The 22,464-nt window shown below is 42.7% G+C and overlaps 1 protein-coding gene across 3 annotated transcripts in view; it reads right to left on the reverse strand.

Moving 5' to 3' along the window:
- The window catches only part of LOC147747554 (ferric reductase 1-like), a 335,069-nt gene that overhangs the window by 227,521 nt on the left and 85,084 nt on the right, over positions 1-22,464 (reverse strand). For all 3 annotated transcript variants that reach the window (XM_086954117.1, XM_086954120.1, XM_086954121.1), the window contains exon 2: positions 7,876-8,074. In XM_086954117.1, the coding sequence (XP_086810243.1) occupies positions 7,876-8,074 (199 nt within the window). The remainder of the gene's footprint in view (positions 1-7,875; positions 8,075-22,464) is intronic.

Below are 22,464 nucleotides of genomic sequence, written 5' to 3' on the forward strand. Positions count from 1 at the left end.
CCATGCTTAATATGGCAGGAAGTAGTTGAGTTTCCTGATTGGCAGGGCTCAACATACCATCCCACCACAGTTTGGACCCATCCAAATGGAAATCATCTTGAACCTGATCTAAAGGGAACAGTCCAGCCAGAACTGCCTGACCAGGTCCTTTTATGATATAATGCTAATTGGTCTGATGTTATTGTCAGAAGAAGTCAAAGACAGCTTGGTTGCCAAAGGCAAAATGCAAAAACAAGCTCAGAGGGGCAGTGCCACATTGATTGGACCCCAGGATGCTCTGTTGGATGCAATTACTGTAGTCCTTCCTACTAAATCTGATTCTATACAAATGAGGGATTGTAAGCTAATCATATTTGAAATTTCTGATGATCTCTTAGATCATTTGTAGGATCTGGCTGTGATTATGGTATAGAGACTCCTGTCAAAGCTGTTTTAGACGTGCAGAAGCTGCTTTTCTTCATGGATTACTGTTGAAGGTACAAAGGCAACTACATACTATATGTGTGGGATGCAAATACAATCCTTACAACAAAATGTCAAAGAGAGGGTCAGAAGAGGGCAAGATGAACAATGCAAAAACAACAAGGTGGTGGATGAAATGCTTGAATTAATCTAAGCCACTGGCGATCTCTCAGGGCTCAATTTTTTTCAACCTTTTCTTGGGGTGGGAGAACTCCCCCCCCCCCCCTCCCCCAGCAACCTCTTTTTGCAGTATGTTTATTACATTCGGGGGACAACATTTTTCGCCCACCACTTTCAAAATCCACCAGCCGCCCCTGTTCATGTAGGTCACCCCTAGTGTAGACTCTAAACAGGGCAGGGAGCAGTGTATTTAAAAAGCTGCACATGTACTTAACCTTTACATGTTTAGGTAGTAAAAAAAACTCTTAAATTAATTTTTCACTACTGCAAGGCCTACCTCCCCCATAGGATAACATTGGGTTACCTTATTACATACAATAAGTGATAACTTTCATTTGGGAATAGGTGGTAATATTGAGTTTGGTATCTAAAGTATTGTAAGTTAAAACCCTTTTTAATGTTAAAGTTAGATTTTAAACCGCATTTTAGAAAACAGCACTTCTAAAAAGTTGCCATTTTGGGTCAAATGACAAGGTGTAACTGGCAGTTGGTCTTTGTGTATTACTCCCAGCCAGGGAGACAAATGGTGAACAGGTTTTGGCAGGATGGGTCTTCTCTGACTTGATAGGTGGCAGAGCTGTTACCTCCCACACTTTCACATCATAAAGACTCTGCTTCAGCACACTCACAAAGGGTTCCATACTAGTCTGTTCCGCCACCAGTTGAGCTGGGGCCGGGTAGGGAGGCAGGAAATTCTAGACATGTCTATAGAGGGAGGACTCTAGAAGCTTTTCCCATTTCAAAGTGGGCACCGGCATAACTTCTTGACCCTCAGATCCAACTCTTTGTACACATTTGGACCTGTGGAAGGCTCCAAAAGAAGACAGCTGTGATGCTCTGCTGCAAGAAAGACTGTTTTTCTGCTGCTGTTTTTCTGCTGCTGTGCTGACTGAGGGAGAAGGACTGGACCTGCATCATGAACTCAGGACCACCAGAGTGACTTTAAGGGGTAGTTTGCTGGCCTCCTGATCAGAAACTAAGGAACAGAAAAGTCTCCAACCACCTTACACCGTGCACCTGGACTTTGCCCGCTGTGAGTCTTGGTCCCAAGTGGTGCTACCCCAGTCATGGACTCTTGGAAGTGGGCTTGAAGGTGCTCTACCAGCCCAGCTGGGGCCTTTTGGGGAGAACCGATGCAGCACGATGCATCTCCTTGCAATTCCGTATCAGAACCATCTATATGCAATGCATCACTGACGCGGGACCCAGCATCTTTTCGGAACCGCCACTATGCACCACCTTCTCAATGAAGGACTTCACATTGCAGCTCCTCAGAACTGCCACAGCATGAGGCATACTTGATGCATCCTAGATGCAGAACCTCACACTGCAGCCTCACAGCACCCCTGAAGTGCCACTCGCAATGCACCCTCCAGGAAACCTTCATGCAGGACTTTACATAGCAGCCCCAGAGCACCTCGAATTCACTGCTGTGCGAGGCATTCTCAAAAAGGGTTCTTTCAACACTCTGGACAAGGACTTAAAGTACTTTGTTTGGAGAGGCCTAACTTGGTCGCTGTATCCAGCCCACGTTCCATCATGGAGCAGTGTTTTTACACAAATCTTTAAAATTGCCTATCTCCAGTTCTTCTACTTTGGCTCCAGACAAAAAGTTGTATTGATCTCTGAAAATTCACACATTGTCACAGTGCTTCCTGTCACTGAAAGTAACTACTTTCTGTGTGGATGTGTTCCATGTGAAAGGGCTGCATGCCATAACTTGTAGTGAAGTCAGTCAGTGGCTGAAGTGGGCTGATACATTGCCTCTTTATGCAAGAGTGCTGGAGTGGGTGGAAGAAAATGTGAATGACACCAACCACATACTAATGCATAAAGTCTGGCTGATATTCCTATAAGTATCTTTGTTATACACAAAAGTTTATTAAAATCAAAGCTAACACAAACCGCAAATAGTTAATTAGTCTGGCATTGTCTGTAATTTTCTTGCCTTTCAGAAAGAAAGAAGGAAAGAAAGAGAGACAAAGAGAAAGAAAGGAAGAGAATAAATGAGGGAATGAAAGAGAAAGAAATTAGAGAATGAATAGGAGAGAAAGAAAGAGAGAGAGAAGGAATAAAGAAAATAATGCACAAAGAATACACGAATGAAAGAAGGAGAAAGGAAAGAAAGAATGAAAACATGAAAATATGAAAGAAAGAAAATAGCAGAAAGGAAAGAAGGAAAGAGAAATAAAGAAAGATAGAAGAAGAGAATGCATGAACAAAGAAGAAAGACAGAGATATGACAATAAAGAAGGAAAGAAGGCAAGAAAGAAAGAAGAAAAGAACAATAACTCAACAAAGAACAGTTTCAAATGGACAAAATCGAACCTGGTATGCTGTGAAATAACAGCATCCAAAATCGCAAAACACTCCAAAGGAGTTTACAAAAGTATTTGCTGGAGATGTGATCTGATAAAGATTGAAAGTGCCTCAGCATCACATGAGGCTCTAAACATAAAGACAACATTAAAGTATTTATAAAATAAAAATAAAAAAACTGCCACTAAAGGGAACTAGCTTGTGTGTGGATGTGCTTCACGAGAGAGAGCAAAATTCAGTCACTGAAAGTAAAGTTAGGCAGTGGCTTAAATAGGTTGGCCCACTGGAACATGCTATATTCTGTATACATGTAGAAATGTGAATGATACAACAGACCACTGAATGAAGAGTGGTGGCTGATAGCCCCTGTATGTAAGTATATTATCCATATTTTAATAAAAATCCATCTGCTTTGTCTAACAGCACATCTTAAAAAATGAGTACCTCAGACTTCTTGCCCCATACCCAGTAGCGGTTGGTGGTGGGAGTGCTGCCAGGCGGTTAAGTGGGGCGGGGGAGGGGCAGGGTGGGGGGTAGTAAACTATGGAATACGGCCAAATGCAGGTAAGTAAAAATATAAACAAATAAAACAAATTTTGTTGCGTGCACTGCATTGCCAAATTGGATGCAGTGTGCTCAACTAAATTTGTTTTATTTATTTATATGTTTACTTACCTGCATTTGGCCGTATTCCATAGTTTACTACCCCCCACCCTGCCCCTCCCCCGCCACACGTCACTGCCCGGCAGCACTCTCACCACCGACCGCTACTGCCCATACCCCCTCCTTAATCTGTATCTCTCTTAACGATTTTTCCTCCTCTGATTATCATAGAAGCATACTTTGAACATATTTACAATGTTGGGAGCACCAGTGCTCTTTAAAAATCAAGTTTACTTCCGTCAGTTACTGGTTCGTACCCATCTCTGGACTTTTAGCTACATTCTACTTGCTACTGAGGGACTCGAGAAGAGGCGGGCGGAAAGTCTGTTGCCCACTAGCACATGTCACATAATGAGGTTGGAGGGAAGGGAGAAGGCGCAATAGCAGTGTAACATGGTTAAAAGGCAAGTATTCATGTTGCATTTCTGAGAAAACCTATGCATGTATGGCTTTGCTTTTGCAATAGCTAGTGGTGGAACCTGCACAAAAGGACAGTAATTGCATTGGATATGTAAGAAAGCCCATGTGCATGCATGCCTTTACTTTGTGAACCAGAGTAAACCTATAACGCCAACAACATGGCAGCAAAGTACAAGAAATGTGTTTACCTTGGCAATTAATGGTTAGTACTGTGTTTTTTTAAAAGACCATACAAATAACAGACTGCATTCTAACAAAAAGACAACTTCTTACCACATCAACAAAACCTAATATAAATACAAATAGAAAAATGTAAACTTTCATAAAGTACCATGGTGTTGATGGGCAGCCCATTCAAGCACCTGTTCACAATGAAAAACTTATGAAAGCCAATGGATGAAGGGGCTTCATGCAAAATTCTCTCTCTCTCTCTCTCTCTCTCTCTCTCTCTCTCTCTCTCTCGCTGCTTCTTATTTTAGTACTTTGTTTAAAATAAGAGCATGGAGTCACCAAACAATACAGTTACCTGCAATCACATATGAGAGTGCTGATTTATCAAAAAATACGTAAAACAGAAGCAGAATTACTTAGCAAGACAAGCCCAAGTCAAATACCATTCTTTTTGCTCCTATTCCTCCAAATCCCACTGAACGAGTAAGCAAATCCCTCCTTCAAACAAATGCTTTAATGAAAAGTAAACATTACCTCCCCCTTGTTTACCAACATTGTATTAATCTTTTATTAGTAAAAGAGGGTTGACAAGTTACGTGCGTGTGCCTGTCCATCGACCTGTTGGATACCATGCAAGAAAAACTTCAAAGCCATCTGAAGATGCTATTAGACAATGAACTGTGTCTAAATGAAACTAGTTGGACCATATAGAGGCCTGACATGAAAGGAAGGCTCTTATTAAAGTATTTCCAGCTTCATACTATGTCCACACATAAATCTGCTTTCCTAGTAATTGGGGTGCAAATTCTTAAATTTTGATTACTGCCAACAACTGAATGACATTTGACACAGGAAGTTTTCCGTGCTCTGTGCTTTGATTTTCTGTAAGTAGGGTTGTGCGCTTGGGATGGCTGTTTTGTTTTGTCTGCAAGTGCACCTATGAATGAGCTACGCAAATGTGTTCATGGAGTTTGTCTATGTGCATACCATATAAAAAAAGCCAAACCTACCAGGCTCTTCAATGATTCTCACTTTTGGTACAATCAAAAAAACTATTATGAATGAAAGACACATATCCTCTACATGGCATATAATTTCTGCCAGTAGCAACTGGTCAAGTAAACATTCTTGCAGTGTGGAATTGATGTCCTGTGCAAAAAATGAGAGCAACTCTAGTTTTCCTAGATTGAAACTCCCTTTCCAATTATTTATTTTTGCCATTTTATATGTCCCTTATTCCCAAGGGGTTTTGAGCTCTCTTACACAGGGGACACAGAGTTACAATAAATAAAGTAGTCACAGAAATATACAACGGGGAAATGCCAAAACACACACATATATTCACAAATAGCAGTGGAGAAGAAAGGTATTGCAGTGAGATGTCCTTCAGGATGAATGCCCTAACTCATGATGAACTTTGACTATGAAGGAGGCCATGATCAAAATGTCAGGGCTAGGAATGGAAGGGAGGATTATGCATTTCCTTCGATTTTTTTATTACAGCACTCAGTTTAAATACAAATCAGAAATAACTAGCCTTCATGTGGAAAACTACGTATTCTATCAACAGCATATTAGGGCAGAAACCTCAAGAAACCACTTATGAACAATCACAGTTTATTTATAATAGTGTTTCTCAGAGATTGGTAAATCCTTTTTTTATTTCGGTTTGGCAGCCAATTAAGTTTTCCAGTGGCCTTAGGAATGCTTTGAGGTATATTGTCTTTTTATCTGATGGTAGATTGCAAAGACAGAATGAGTGCTATAAGTTTGAAAGCTCTGTAGTGCCCATTCACCCAGCTTCCCAGCCTTCCTTTTCTTCACAGTGATGAATACAGGTTAGTTAGGGTGATTAAAAGTGATTAAAAGTAATATAACATCTCAGGTTTCTCTAGTTTCTTATTGGCAGCGTTTTTCATTTATTTAAGTGGCGGGCAGGCACGGGTGGCCCAATCCTCCCAAAGTGGTAGGAAGAAGTTGTGGCGGTGCATATGACTGGCTTGGGAGGACCCACTCTCCCTGTACTGCGAGTGTGGGTAAAGTGCCCGTAACTACAAAAGGTGCTGTGGTGCAGTCTCAGGTACGCTCAAACCAATCCAACAAGCAGTTGGATATCAATGTTGTAGGCACCCTACATTACCACAGGGTCTCCATGCATGCAGACACCAGAAAAAAGCAGATAGCACAAAGATCCGTCTCAGCTCAAACCACCTTTCTTGATCTTCGTTTGGCTGGGTACCCTTTGACATGTAGGCCGTTGTCTTGGCACTTGCAGAGGTTAGTAACTCTGCATAAATCATGCGTTTGCAGAGCACTGTGAGAGGAAGAGCAGTTTTAAGTTGTTACCACGCGTATATATAAGAAGATATCCCAGTAGCAAAGGGATGATCAATCAGGAGGAAGGGTTCTTGGAAGCCCTCAGCTGATCAACCAAGCAGTGCAGTGGGGCTATTTTTATACTGGGATCATACTGTTTATCGCTAATCTGTTTCCCAGACCAGTTGAAATCTCATCTGGTGAATGCAATAGATGTCCTTCAGAGATCTAGGTTCATGTTGACCATGGAAAAATCAGAGTTTGTGCCAGATCGGAATTCCAGCTACCTCCGTGACCCCAGAACCTGGATGCTGGATACCGGGGTGGGCCTGAGAGATGAGACATTTATAATTGACAGAGGGACCAAATCCAATAAGCAATCTATTTCCTCCCTGGCTTTTCTGAACTCACACAAACTCAGTCTAGTCAGATGCATCAAGCCTTATGAACATATGACAGCAGAGTGAAGGCCAGCAGCAGATTAGCAACTCCTGATTTTGACCAGGAAAGCTTCTGCTACCAGAAAGCTCCATTGGGTCACTGTATAAGTGGCCATCAATACTTCTTATTTTGGGGCCCATTCAACAGGAGGTGTCAGTAATGGCTGCTATGGGGCAGTAATGGTGCGGCGGGGAGGGGTGGGTTAAAAAAAACAATAAAAAGAGAAATCCCCTTACCTGCCAGCATCCCAGCCCCGCCCAACACCTACAGAGCCAGTACTGAAAAAGAAAATGATAATAACAGGCCGTTATTATCATTTTATTTTTTCTGTGGGGCGAGGCTTCTCCGCCTTAGCGGAGGAGCCGCCGCTAGGAGGCGCTATGGCCTCAAAGGCCTTAATCCTTGGGACAAGGATAAAAGACACCATGAATGCAGTGGATTGCTTTTAAACTGATTGCTCTAGTAGAAATGAATGGAAGAGAAGTGCATAACCCTCACCTCAACAAAATTTAAACTTCCCATTACAAAAGCAATACTTTTTTACCTTCTGCCGAATAGTTAAATTGTAGATGCTTATCTGCATGTAGCTCTGCCCGTATATACAAGAAAAATGAAACAATTTCATCTAGCGTATGTAAAATGCGCATTATACATTTCTGTTGTAGTTTTGTTTTTGTCAAATACAAAGGTTCACAAAAAAATTGTCGCCATTGTTTAAACTGGGAGATTTGGAACCAAACAAATTCACAACCAGCTGTAAAATTGTAATACATGCCTCTGCATATGTTCATACATTTGCACTACTATTTGTCAAATTTTTCTCAAGCTCGAATTTAGTTAAGAAATAGAACATTTGCATTGCGAACAACCCCAATCCGAGAAAAAAAAACTTGAAAGTAATACCTGTGATTTGATCTCCAGGACTAAATGCAGCTTTCGATACCAAAACCTTGTACGGAGCCACGGTTGTCTGTGGGGCGCTTTTGTGGTCAGGTAACATTGAACCGCATACAATGCTGACTTTTCCGTTTGGATAGGAAAATACCGTTGTAAAATGCAGCAAGCACAGGGCAATCACCACTTGCAATGCACACATTTTCATCTGAAAAGAAAAAAAACACACATTAAAGTTGTTTTTCGAGTTTCCCTTCTTTGTTGTCATTCAGCAAAAGGTGGGGTTGTTACGTGGTTGGAATTGTGACATGTCTGTCTATTTGTTTTCCCCGATGATGAAACACGTTTCTAACAAAGAGAGACGTTTTCTTAGGAAGCATATGAGTCACCACGTTCAAGCGCATTTCTTCAAATTCACTGATAACATTTCCCACTTCTGTGATCAAGGGCGTAGCTTAGTAAGGGAAATAAAGCTGGAGGGATGGGAGTCTGACATTACCCATAATGCAACGAGGTGCACCCATCTAAAATGGATAGGATGGTCTGGAGTCACTGGAGTGTGGTAATAGGCACAGTTAGGAGTATTAGTTTTCAGTTATTTGAAAAAGTAACGGTAGTCAGCATAGGCCCTCGAGAGATATTCTGTGTTATGCTGTTCCCTGTACTCCAGTTCCTCATCACTGCATTGCAGTGCAGAGAGGCACAGGAGAGTAGGCTAGCATAAGCCCATAGCGAACATCAGAAACCCACGCTTAGAGTAGGCAGACCTTTTAGAAACCCAGGGCCAGCAGCAGACCATGCTTGCGAGAAGAAGGAATCCAGAAGGGCAGGCTAACTGAAAGCTGCAAAGTAGTAGAAAATGCTGCAAGCTACCTAAAGGTGATTAATGACATAAGGAGCCTAAAACTACAGCAAAGGATAACTTGCAACTAACTGGACCATAAAGCCCTTGAACATGGTGGTGATCGACAGAGCAGAGAACCAGTGATATCTATTTCTTTCTCCCTTTTAATAGAGAATGTAGAAATGGTATCACAAATTTATGATAAGATATGTAGAATATGTGCGTTGGGTTGTGTGCTGAAAAGCTTTGCATTTTTTTGTGTTCTGCTGGGATGTACAATTGCAAAAAACAACCGGTGATGGACAGAATGCAGAACAATGTCACACATTCACCCCAGTACAGAGATATGGGCCTAAATCCATCGTTTTTTTGCTCACCATGCCATTCCAGTTTGAACCCAGCCATATGCAAATCAGTCTTGACCCTGTGCCCCATGGAAACAGTCCAGCCCGAACTGCTAAGCTAGGTCCTCCCTGGACTGGAAACAAGAATCCAAGGACCGGTTTCGGGCTTACAGCCCTCATCAGCCTGGATAGCTTGATTCCAGTGGCATGGAGAGCACGGGTCTCACGTCTGGGCATTCCTGTCCCAAATCGGGGTGACAAATGCAAAACACAACAGGTGATGGACAGAATGCAGAACAATGTCATACGTTCACCCCAGTACAGAGATCTGGGCCTAAATCCATCGTTTTTTTTTTGCTCACTATGCCATTACAGTTTGAACCCAGCCATATGCAAATCAATCTTGACTCTGTGCCCTATGGGGACAGTCCAGTCCGAACTGCCAAGCTAGGTCCTCCCTGGACTGGAAACAAGCATCCCAGGACCGGGTTCGGGCTTTCAGCCCTCATCAGCACGGGACTCACGTCTCAGCATACCCGTCCCACTCGGGGTGAGAAATGCAAAAAACAACAGGTGATGGACAGAATGCAGAACAATGTCATACATTCACCCCAGTACAGAGATCTGGGCCTAAATCCATTGTTTTTAACCGGGGTGTACAATTGGTCATTGTACAGCTTCAAGAGGTTGTAAAGTTTTGAGCTCCTTTCCTTATTTTAGGGCTTTTATACATTTCTAAGTGTTTGTGGCTGTAGTAAATTAATCTAACTTTTTTACAAAAGATATGTCTGTTAAGAATAGAAGTATTACTTCGAAGCATGTAGCACTAAGAGAACAAACACATAGATTACTGTATGCCTTTGGGCAGTAGTGCGCAAATGATGAAGTCAGGAATCGTATCCTGTTGCTGTAGGGTGATATGTTAGTGTGGCTTGGAGCACAATATGGCTGCCTAGTGCCACACACACACTTTTCACCATAGTGCAAGGGTGTCTGCCTCTTGTGTGGCATAGCTTTTGTACTGGAAGAGTACCCTTCCAGTACAAAACGCTACGCTTAGAATAACATTAAACTTTTTCACACTTTGAATGTGTCCTGTTCAGTATAAAGTGGGAAAAGTTAGCAGGAACAAAATAATTTCTCCTTTTATAGCTCAAATCCCTGTCTACTACGGTTAGCAGATGGAGCTTTGAATTGAAAACTGTGGTGATTACATAGGAACACCCATTGAATGCCCCATTTATTCAAGATAATTTTGCAAAACATTACTTTGCATTGCATTCAGAAAACTTTCCAGAGCAAAACATGTTAAATCCAAAATATACATTTTGCAACAGGTCTGCATCTCTTCTGTGATGCAAAACCAATGCAAAATGTTTGAAAATCTGTCCCAGAGAGTTTTACACCAAATGTTATTTAAGTACCATCTTCTGGCCCTTCCATAACCTCTGCATTACCTGAAATGTTGAACATCATTCTCTGAGAAATGTGGCAACTATTCCTGCAGGGCCTCAAAGAAGACAGGGAATCAACATTAAAACCCACAGCCAGATGCACCCTAAAGGCATCAACAGACAAGTATACAGCACGAATGGGGGTACCTTGTGTAATTTTATGTCATTTAATTACAAAAAAAGTTAATCAAAATTTCAAAAGAATACACAGAATTAAATGAGAATAACCCTGCACACACAAGACCTGAGAGGGGTGCAATGCTACAACACTTTGAGTTCATCGATCACTGTAGTCAACCTACCAGATGGAACAAATTGGATGCAAGAAAGTGTGGGGTCTTCAAAACGGGCAAGAAAGCTTTCCAAGAGGCATGGCCTACATAATTAGTGGTGTGGATAACTAAAATCCTGTGTTTCACAATGCAGGTCACCTTGCCAGTACTTGAGTGTCTCTCTTTGATATGTAGGTTATTGCGTCCAGAAACATAACACAACAGGCATGGCCCTAAACAAGCCAGACCCACTGTCTTTGCCAATGCTTTTAACAGTATCAAAGAAATGAGTAAAAATAATGATTTTGTTGTACATAATAAGAAATTCAAATGTTTCAATTTTTTGTTGTAAAGGCATGTGTAGTAAAGGGATATGCAAGGTATAGAGTTGCGTAGTAAAGGCGATCTGTGGTAAAGGCATTGCATGGTAAAGGGTGCGTGGTGAAGGTATTGCGTGGTAACTGGTGCGTTGGAAAGGCTGTTTCCCCCTGTATGCAACACTGATACGCACTGTAGGAAATTCATACTATTTGCATGCTCTTAATTTCACTTCAGCTTTCGATCGTGCCCCATCCTGAACAGTTATCCATAATGAGAATGTACCCAGACAGCTAGCACTCACTCAACACATGTAAAAGGGACATTTGCCACATGAAAAAAGTGCAAAATACAACAAATGGAAAAAAAACAAATACTTTTCAAAATGTAATCGTTGAATGCATTAACGCTATGGATTATCTCAAGGTTTACTATAGTCGTTATTGGGAATTCAAGTACTATTTTCACCTGTAAAATACATGAATTTAAGTCTCAAAAAGGGACCCATTTCAAAGATAGTTGTTAATAACAAGTGTAAGGACCTTACAGGACCTTACACTTAAAACCCCACAGTTGGTATACTAATGTTGAGTGCTTGACGGGCAGGGGCCCAATCAGATCTGTGCCTTCTGCCTTGCCTGCACAACCCACACATCTTCTTAGCTCACTCTGCCATCCCTGGCCCAGTATTAGAGGAGGACGAGCCCCTGAAAACTAAAGCTAGTTGCCTGGCTTTAGCTCATCTCAAGCCCTGAAGCCCTAAACCAGATCATGTGACATATGCCTGCCCTCAAGTTCCTACTTCACGGGCTGAGAATTAACAACACTGTTGTAACTTTTGATGTGAAGCAGGTCAGAGAAAGAGATACCCATCTAGTAGCTAATTTACACAGTAGGAAACCATTTAATCTGGGATCAATCCTGGCTTCCCCGCTTGAACAAACTGTGTGATCCTAAGCAAATATTTGATTTCACCAAGCCTCCTGGATGTTCTTTACCACATAAGAGAGAACTTTCAAAAATGTGCTGTGCAAAACCTGATGTTTAATTAAAAAAACTATAAGTTGCTCCATTTATAATGAGAATCTAGGCATAATATTGGTTAAACACAACAACTAACTTGACTCTGATTTCAGAAATGGCATTGTCATAATGGCGGCTGGATGCATGAATATTTCTAAATTCATGTTTTAAAACGATCACTTTAATAAATGCCTCTCAATGAAGTGATATAAAAAGCACCAAGGTGAAGCACTTCTGCATGCCAAAGAAATACACTTTTTAAAATTTACTGTGACTTTATCTCATTTGTGCATGATGTTTGTAGCATGATGGACTCTGTAAATATGGTCTTGGGTGATCCAACTGTTATTGTAAAGTCACGACCCAACTAGGAAATTATTGGGGGGGGGCCACACCTTATACCTCCCTTGAAGCTCCGTGTTGTATGTGATAGTGAGATATATGTGTACACATATTCCTTACAGAAAAGTTTTATGGCATGGGCAGAGTGGGTGCTGCCCCAGGGCCCCAGACTTTCAGTGGGCCCCCTGATAAAGCAGACTATGTTGTGCAGACAGTACTACTCGACTGACCTTGAAAGATTCTTAAGCAGGTTGTTTTAAATACTTGTGTGCTTCATTTTATTTTTTAAAAGGTTTATGTGTGCAAGTCTATTACCGACATTTTGCTGAAAATTCTTGTGTTTATGTTTATCAACATCATGCAACATCCACAAAAAAAAGGTTTTTTAGATTGAAACAGGATCTCACATATGAGAAACGGGGGGAGTCACAGAGATTATTTGCAAAACTATTAGTGAGCTGCTGTTGTTAGTTAGTCTCGAAGGCACAGAACAGGTACTCCAAGACACTGGATTACTGGACTCTGCAGCTAACTGGGCTCAGTCAGCATCCAGCAGCACCATTGATAAGGAGTGCGGACAAGCCAGCAGAAGCGAGAAATGCAACAGAGAATGACTGTGAGCAAGCAAGATGCTAAAGAGACAGAAAAAGGGCATGAACTTGACATTGCAGATAGATTGGCAGCCATCCTAAAGTGTAAGACTACAGGCAAATGGAGCCTGTGGGTCCACCAACACTAAACCACCCCGAGAGAATACGCTCCGAACCTCAGCATCATCTTTGACTCCTCTCTCACCATGACACGCCAGATCAACGCCGTTGCCTCCACCAGCTTCAACTGCCTCTGCATCCTCCGAAAGACCTTCAAATGGATCCCCCCCGAACACAGAAATACCATCACCCACGCACTCATATACAGCAGACTGGACTACAGAAACGCCCTCTATGCCGGCATCAACAGGGCCCTTCTGCACAAGCTCCAAACCATCCAGAACGCTGTGGCCAGACTCGTCCTCGGGACCCTGCGGCACAAACGCATGATGCAACACCTTTGAGATCCTACACTGGCTCCCGGTAAAGAAGAGAATAACCTACAAGCTTCTCACCCATGCCTACAAATCCCTCCTCAACATCGGACCCAAATACCTCAATGTTAGAGTCTGTTTCCACGCACCCAAAAGAACTCTCCGACCGGAGACTCCCCGCATCTGCAGAAACAGAAAAGGAGGAAGGACCTTCTCCTACATCGCAGCCAAAACCTGGAACGAGCTCCCGGTCAGCATCAGACGCTCTCCTAACCTGCACATCTTCAGGAAGGACCGCAATACCTTGCTCTTCGACTGAGCCAAAGCTGCCTACCCCCCAGCGCCTTGAGACCCTCACGGGTGAGTAGCACGCTTTATTAACCCCCTGCCTGATTGATTGATTTATTAAATAGTAGTGTCATTAATGGGTGATGTATGGTATAAAACATTATTCCCAAAAGTAAATTCATTCACTCTTTTAATGGCACAGTATGATGCTGAACAGAATGCTAGCACTGCCGACAGAGCCTAGTCAATGAACAAGGGACATTTCTACTGCTTTTACCCTATCTGTGCTGGTTTTGAAAAGTTCAGAAGCCTGCATTGTTGATGATGGAGTTGCACTAATTCTTAGTGGGAGGTAAGCTTGCACAACTGCTGTCTGTGCTGTACCTGTTTGGTGTGTGCAAAAAAATCAGGCACTGCTTCTCCTGCCACAATCACCTGTCTTTCCTTCACCTATGCCTTTGGGAAGCTTGCACCACTGCTATCCATGATGTACCTGTGTTGTAAAGTCGCAAAACCTGGTATCAAACATTTCACTTTACAAAAGCTAAGACGATTGCCATTGTCGACGCTTGTTTTTATACAGAATGGAAATACAAGTGCACAATCTAAACGCAAAAAAGTATCAGATATTATTGAGTCACTTGGCACTCTTGTAAAAAGCAAAATAAAAGTGAGTTGTAATTTTCTTACTTTTTTTCTTGGAGTCAATCAATGAGTCAAGGGGAGAAGGACAAGGATAGCCATTTGAATGCAGACATGAGCATCCGTATACAATGGGCAAACATTAACATTCATCTCAACAAAAGGGCATGATATAAAAAAGATTACTAAAAATAACCCAGCATATACGGCTACAAAGAGCGTTAACCTAGAAGGCTACAAACAGCTCCAGCTGACTGCCAGGGCTCTAGACATCAACACCAAAAACATCCAAACAGAGGGCGTTTAGGTCAGACACTTTAGGCCAGGGATTTTTTTGGGTTAGCTTAAATCAGTCTTTGCTTAAAAAAATGTCATTTACATTTTGGATCGGTCAAAGATGTATTTCAGTCTCACCACTTGCCATTGGTTATTATGTGTGATAGTTCCAATACCTAAAACGCGCTTCCCGTTACAGTATGTTGTATTCTACTTATGTTTATGCTGACTGTGGAGTTCTGTAGTGATGTTCCAAATAGAATATCACCATCTCCTAGCAACTTGGTTTGGTTCAATTGTATGGAGAGCAGTTGATGTGAGAGGGTGTAACTACCTCTCCTACCTTGTAGTCTAAATAAATCAAGTTGACTTCAACCACGTTCAGCGTTATCACTACAAAATTATTGGCAACGATCTAAGGCTACATCTTCCCTCGAGTGTGACGCCCATGAAATTAAGAACATTTTCATCTTCATCCATCCAGCTTTAAACCTCTTCAAACCAAGCTCAAATGAATCATATACTTTCAAGTTTCCACAAAGCGACTTCTAACAAATAAAGAAAGGACTTCTTTATTTCATCTGGAGACGGTAGGCAATTTAATTTTACTTCTCTCCGTGTTCTTTTAAACGTCGCATCAAACATTTTTCAAGTACTTTTATGTTATTGATGTGATTGACATTTGCCGATATTAAGCACATGAATTTATCTCTTAAAAGAACCCCCTAAACCCTTTCCAAAGAATGTTGACGTCATTCTTTGCTATTTCAACTTTGACACTTGCCGACATTTGATATTATTACGTTCAATTTCTTTAAAAAAATAAAAGGATTTTCAAAACAATTGTGGTTCTTAGACTCATTGTAAAAAGGAGAGAACAGCGTGCATCTTTCAAAAGATTAATTTAACTGTTTCTCTTCTCTTACCTTGAGCACGCTCTTCAGAACTTTTCACCATGTTCGGTGCTTCGTCTCTTCACAAAACCTCAACCTTGTTCTGAAGTTATACGTCACTCCGTCGATGTGGAGGCCATATTGGATCGGGTTTAAGTTGGATTTCCAGCATAACGTATTGCTATTTCAATTTCATCTATCCTACGCGTGTTACTTCAGTGACACGCACACTTTAAATTGGATCAGATTTCAATCGGAATGTCATCATAATGCATGTTGCTGGCTTCAATCACTATTATCCTACGCGTGTTACTTCAGTGACATGCACACTTTGACTTCATTGTATAAATCAATACTTTTGAATCACATTTATTCTAAGCATGTACTTCTGTGACACGCACACTGTGGATTTTTATTTTTTTTAAATATCCAAACACATTTAATTCAAAGACAGTTTTTGCGTATTACTTCAGTGACACGCAATTTCAGCACACACATCAATGTGTATATTTCAGAGACACGCTCACTGTGGACATTTTAAATTCAACGCACATTTTCTTTTATATACACTCTAATGCGTCTTACCTCTGTGATGCGCTCACTCTTATATTTTCTTTTATGACTTATTTCAATAGCCTATTTTTGTATTACGTTTCAATTCTGTGACACACACTTCTACATTCATTATTCATCATTGTGTGTTACTTTAGTAATACACATAAAATGGCATGTGGGTCTCTACTGTGCTAACTGTGTTTATGTCTCAAAAATGTTCACAGTGATATACATTTTCCCTTTACCTTTTACTTAATTCTACAATACTTTATTTTTATCATAAACATGACAACTTCACAAGCTGTCAATCTCCCACCTCCTTTTTTAGATTCTCCTGGAGATCCTCCTGTTCGATAGGAAATTTGGCATGATGCCTTTGAAATTTATTTAGGCGCAATTGGAGCATCTCATTTTGCAGCAGAGAGGAAAAAATGTTTACTTCTTCATTCTCTTGGTGTCAAAGCTAGATCTATTTTTTAAAATTTCCATCTCTGACACAAGATGAATCTCAAGATTTGGATGAATATCAACAAGCTGTTTTAAAGCTCATACAGAGATTTGACGAACAACCTAGCATCATGGTATTCCGTCACACATTTTTTAGGAAGAAACAGAGTCTGAAGATGTTGACACCTATGTATCAACTTTACGAGATCTTGCTGCTGATTGCAAGTTTGAAAACTTTACAGACTAATTGATAAGAGATCAATTTGTGTGCCACTGCAAAGAAAAAAATATCAGACAAAAAAGATTAAGCTTGGCAGATCCTACTTTAGTTGAAACATTGAAAATTGCCAAAATTATTGAGATATCTGTTGTTTCTCTTAAAGAAATTGATGAGAAGCCTAGTGATGTTGTTAATGTTGTAAAAGTTAGTAATGTTTCAAAGTCACATACTAAATCTAATCCCAATTCTTCTAATACTATTTCTTTTCATAATAGACATGGTGTGCTTGAGGTGTGGAAGCCCTTTTCACCAAAAAGGTACCAGATGTCCTGCTATAGAGGTAATGTGTAACTGTTGTAAAAAAGTCAGACACTTTGCCAAAGTTTGTCTTAAAAAGAAATATTCAAAGAAGAGAGCTGTCTGTTCTGTTGAGTGAGATAGTGACTCTGACTCGGAAGTCATATCTGTAGTTATATGTGAAGAAAATTTAGGAAGTACCAGTTCTAAAGTTGTTGTTGAAGGTGATCCATCTTTATGCAGAGATACTATTGTAGACATTACTATAGGTCCACATACTATTAAACTTCTAGTTGATTCATGAACTAAGATAGCGATGATTACTAAAAGACTCTTTGATGATGTATGGAAAGGGTCACAACATCTGTTACCTCCTGATAGATCACCTGTGTCCTACAAAAGGCAGAAAATTGACCTTTTAGGATTTTTTGAAGACAAATTGGTTTTTAAAGACAGAACAATCAGAGGGAAAATGTTGCATTCAAAGGACTTAACATCAATAGGATGGTTTCATCAGTGCCTCTTCGGTATGATGCTTAGACCCACAGCAGAAGAGCAAGTCCTAGTTGTGAGTAACGACAAAGAATGTAAAAAATGGAAAGACAAATTTCCGAGAAAATACTAAGTAAAATTAAAGGTTTTAAACATAAGATAGTAGTTAAGAAGAGAGCCACACCAGTAAAACACAAACTCAGGGGAGTTCCTTTTAGTATTAGAGAAGATTTAGAAAATGAACAAAAAAATCTTTGTTCGAACCAACTGAATCCTCTCTCAGGTTGTCTCCCTCAGTGGTGGCCAGGAAGAGGGGTGAAGATCTTCGTGTTTGAGATCTGGATAGATTCACATCTCTTGCCTAAAATTAGTGATCTTCTTGCTTCCACTAAAGGGGCGTGTTACTTCACTAAGTTGGCCTTAGCTAGTGCGTACCAACAGGTAGAATTAGACCCCGAGTCTCGCCACTTAACCTCCTTTGTTTCTCCTCTAGGTATGTTCAGATATTGTCGGATGCCCTTTGGACTTGCGTCTGCAGCCTCTGTTTTCCAGAGAGTAGCATGCTTAAAGAAATGAAGAGTGTCTTAGTATTCCAAGACAATGTATTAGTTTTTGGAAGTGATTTAGACTCTCATAATTTAATTCTTGACATGGTTCTCTCTCTCTTTAAAAAAAATGGTGTGTCACTAAAAGAAGAGAAGTGTGAGTTTCTCAAATCCACTGTGGAGTACTTAGGTCATGTCATTTCCAAGTACGGGGTGAGTCCTAAATCAGGTTTACTCTCAGCCATCATAGATTCCCTCCCTCCTGAAGATAAGGCTGGTGTGAAATCACTGTTGGGTCTATGCAAATATTATTCTAGATTTATCCCCAATTTTGCTACAATGGTTAGACCTATTAGTAACCCCTTAAAGAAAAAGTGAAGTTTGTATGGTGTGCGGAGTGTGAAGCTGCTCTCAACAAAATAAAATCTTGCCTAAGAAATGATTCCTTTCTCCAGCTCGTGTAAGGCGTTGGACTTTGGTGGTTCGAGGCCGAAGGAGACTCTGGGGCAAAGACCGGCGGGACTGCGAGGACCAGCAGCCCGCGTGGCGACGCTGTGTGCTCTTCCCACCCCCACACACAGGTGTATTTAATAGCGCCTCGCGGCCCCCCGCTCTGCGGGGGCCGCTCGTGTAAGGCGTTGGACTCTGGTGGTTCGGGGCAGCAAGGAGACTCTGGGGCAAAGACCGGCGGGACTGCGAGGGCCAGCAGCCCGCGCGGTGATGCTGTGTGCTCTTCCTGCCCCTACACACAGGTGTATTTAATAGCGCCTCGTGGCCCCCGCTCCGCGGGGGCCGCTCGTGTAAGGCGTTGGACTTTGGTGGTTCGAGGCAGCAAGGAGACTCTGGGGCAAAGATTGGCGGGACTGCGAGGACCAGCAGCCCGCACAGAGACGCTGTGTGCTCTTCCCGCCCCCACACACAGGTGTATTTAATAGCGCCTCACGGCCCCCGCTCCACGGGAGCCGCTCGTGTAAGGCGTTGGACTTTGGTGGTTTGAGTTAGCAAGGAGACTCTGGGGAAAAGACCAGCGGGACTGCGAGGACCAGCAGCCCGCGCGGTGACGCTGTGTGCTCTTCCCGCCTCTCTCCTTCTGACCTATATTTGTGACCTCCCCTTCCGCACCGCGGGACACGCGCGGTCGCGCGCCGGACGAAGCCCGGGTCAAGGGCAGGCCCGTTATAGCCCATTCGAGACCGGCAGAGACCGGACCAGGCCATTCCCTTTGGCTTTCAACCATTCCAATGAGGGCGAGGTAAGAAGATCTACAAGTTTAAGAAATGTATTCCTGGGCGGTTGCTACAGATCGAGATGGCAGGCCGCGAGCTGAGGAGTAAAACCATAACTTCGGCCTGCAATACTGTAGGAACATTGGATAATTTTATTATTAGAGCCAGCTCGCTTTTACCCAATGAAATTACATTTCTGGAAAGGCGCCTTTCACAGGAACTGTTAAACGTTAAAAGATCGTCCTTGGGTCACATCATGAATGCAAAGACGCCGGACAGGGGAGTGGATAAAAACATTGTCGCGTGGAAATGATGGAGAATGCAGTACAGGAAGGGGCAGACCCGTCGGGGGGGGGCACGTTCACATTGTAATCACAATAGTGAATCAAGTGTAATGGAAGTCAATTCTGTGCCTAATGTCAATGCTGAATTTGTTAATGCTATCCAGGAGAAGCAGAATGGTAGTAATCTAAGGGGGCATCATGAGGGGGCCATACCCAAAAGGAAACGCATCACCCACAAATCAGGCGGGCGAAAGGCCAAGCTCGCTAAACAAATGAGCGGCCCAGAACCCCACAGGATGTCCCCCGTAAGGGCTTCAGTAGTAGCTGACCCCATAGTGGCAAGTTCCCGTATTTTAAATACGGTCGATACAAATATTAGCAACTCTGTATCCATGCAAGAAGATCAAATGATCGCTAAATTGAGGATGGTTTGTAAGGCTCTGCTCGGCCCCCTGGAAGCCAGACTAGCCCACATAGAACTAAGGCTGTCTAGTATAGAGAAGGCTACTGTCTTGGCTGGTGATGGCTTGGAAAGGGTCAAAACAATGCTGAGGGAGGGCGCAAAGGGGACAAAGAAGGGTCAGAGGGGTTCCCAAATTGACATCCCTAATTCCCCAGCAGGTTTAGGAGCTACAGCACAAAGGCCCCCTGCTATTACTATTACTAATGCCCCGACACAATCATTGGCGGAGATCTCAAGGACAGAGATTGATTTTGACCAAATCGCCCAAAGGGAAACTCATGCAGTTGGCTGTATGCCAAACAAGTTGGCAATGAATTTACCTCCTGAAGCAAGTCCCCTTGTGGTCGTATTTACAGGGGTCCCAATCTTGGAGGCTTCAGCCAGGGAATCCTTCCACTCATTAAAAAATAAGGTCATTAGCTGGCTGAGTAAGAATAGGCCTCTCCCCCCCAAATCTCCAGTGAGATCTTGATGGTCCGCAGGGTGCAGTGGATAGGCAACACTACTACAAATTTTAATGGGGACTGTGTTTTGGCCCGAGAACAGTCTCCCACATATGCTCCTGGCCATATCGAGGCCTTGATACTGTTATTCAGTCCCTCCCTTTGTCTTTCTTCTACCGGCCCGGTTCTTGGAGTTCTAGTGGGGAGGTGGAGGATGGTTGGACGAGAGTGGGTTCTAGGGGTGGGAGTGGTAGGATCGGGGATGGGAATGCTAATATTTACCCACCAGTCCGCCTCCTGAGCCGTAATCGCTTTAGCCCCCTGACGCCCCCCCCCCCCCCCATGCGGTGTGGGAGGGTGGCCTGGAACAAATAGGCCGCAGCAACATGACAAAACCTAGGGGGCCTCTTATAATGAACCTTGACGTGGACCGCTGTAGTACCAGCGAACGTACCAGGCAGGCTGAGAGTAATAACAAAACAGTTATAAAAATCACAGAATTTCATCCCTGTATTCTTACTCTTCAGCCTACCCAGCCGGAAGGCCAACCTTCTCCTGATGTGGCACAGGAGGCTGTGGAACCCACTATTTGAGATTCTAACGCGGACAGGAGGGGTACCGCTAATTACGCTAATCAGGGCCCTTTAACAATATTGTCATGGAATCTGGCAGGCCTTTGTAACAAGATCCATTGCCCAGAGTGGGGAGCATTTATAGATGGGAACGATGTGTGTCTTTTCCAAGAAACATGGGCCAGAGAGGACAAGTCACGTACTGGCTATGCCTCCTTCTCCATACCAGCGAGATGGGGGGGAAGGGACGCCCATTAGGGGGCCTTACAGTTTGGGTGGGTTCCCACCTAGGCTGCACGGCCAAGACCCTTTACACATTATCTGATGACATCCAGTGTGTACTTTTGGAATGGACCAATGACTCCAAGCTTGCACTGGTCAATGTATATTCTAGACCAGTGAGTGTCACAGCGGAGTCTAAAACAGGTGAGGAACTGTCCTCATTTATAAGTTCCATCCCCAGTGGTGCCCAGCTTGTGATTGGGGGTGACCTCATTTGCAACTTTGAGCCACTGGCAGGCCTGCTAGATGGAGGCCTTCTGGAGGAGGATGCTCGCTGGGCAATACCGTCACTGGAGGCTCCCTTTCCTAGGCCATGGACACCACTGACGGTCCAAATTATGTCACTAACACTCAAGCACTCCATTAGGGCGTGTCAAATCAGATCTTCCCCCAAAATGTACTTTTAACAAATTGGGCCATGAGTCTCATCTGGATTACATATTTGTGGAATCTCGATTTTGGGCTACAATGAGGGATTTCTTTGTAATTCCACCTAACGATAGTGACCACAATGCCCTAAGTCTAAAAATTATCATGCCTGGTGTCGCAGGGGAGACTCTGGATGTCAGTGGTGCCCCGGACCCGAGAATGCTCCTAACTAATGGTAGGAGAAGAATAAAGTGGGCGAAAATAGTGGAAAGGCCAGAGCGAGTTTCGGAGCTTTATGCTCTAATTCTTCCTATTTTAGATGAGACCAGTGCTGCAATTAATGAGGAGCACACTCCGGACATTTTCTGTAAGGTAGGGACCCTATACAAACAGTTAATAAACAAATTGTCAGATGTGTTCTACCCCTGCATTGTCAAGCGGCCAGCAAAGGGTAAAAGGTTACATGGTACAACTCCGCCTGTAGAAGAGCAAAGACCGAACTTGTTTCTGCCATAAAACACAAGGCTGCGAAGTTAGTAGTACAGACCCTGAGAGCTAACTATAAGCGCGTAATGAAGTGCGCAAGAGAGGAATGGGACCATGACAACTGGACTGGCCTATCTAATGCGCTTGCAGCCAGAGGCCTAGGTAAATTCTGGTCCGTTGTTAATACAGGCTCGGCA

Source organism: Lissotriton vulgaris, chromosome 1_1, assembly GCF_964263255.1.
Source record: "Lissotriton vulgaris chromosome 1_1, aLisVul1.2, whole genome shotgun sequence".
Lineage (NCBI taxonomy): Eukaryota > Metazoa > Chordata > Amphibia > Caudata > Salamandridae > Lissotriton > Lissotriton vulgaris.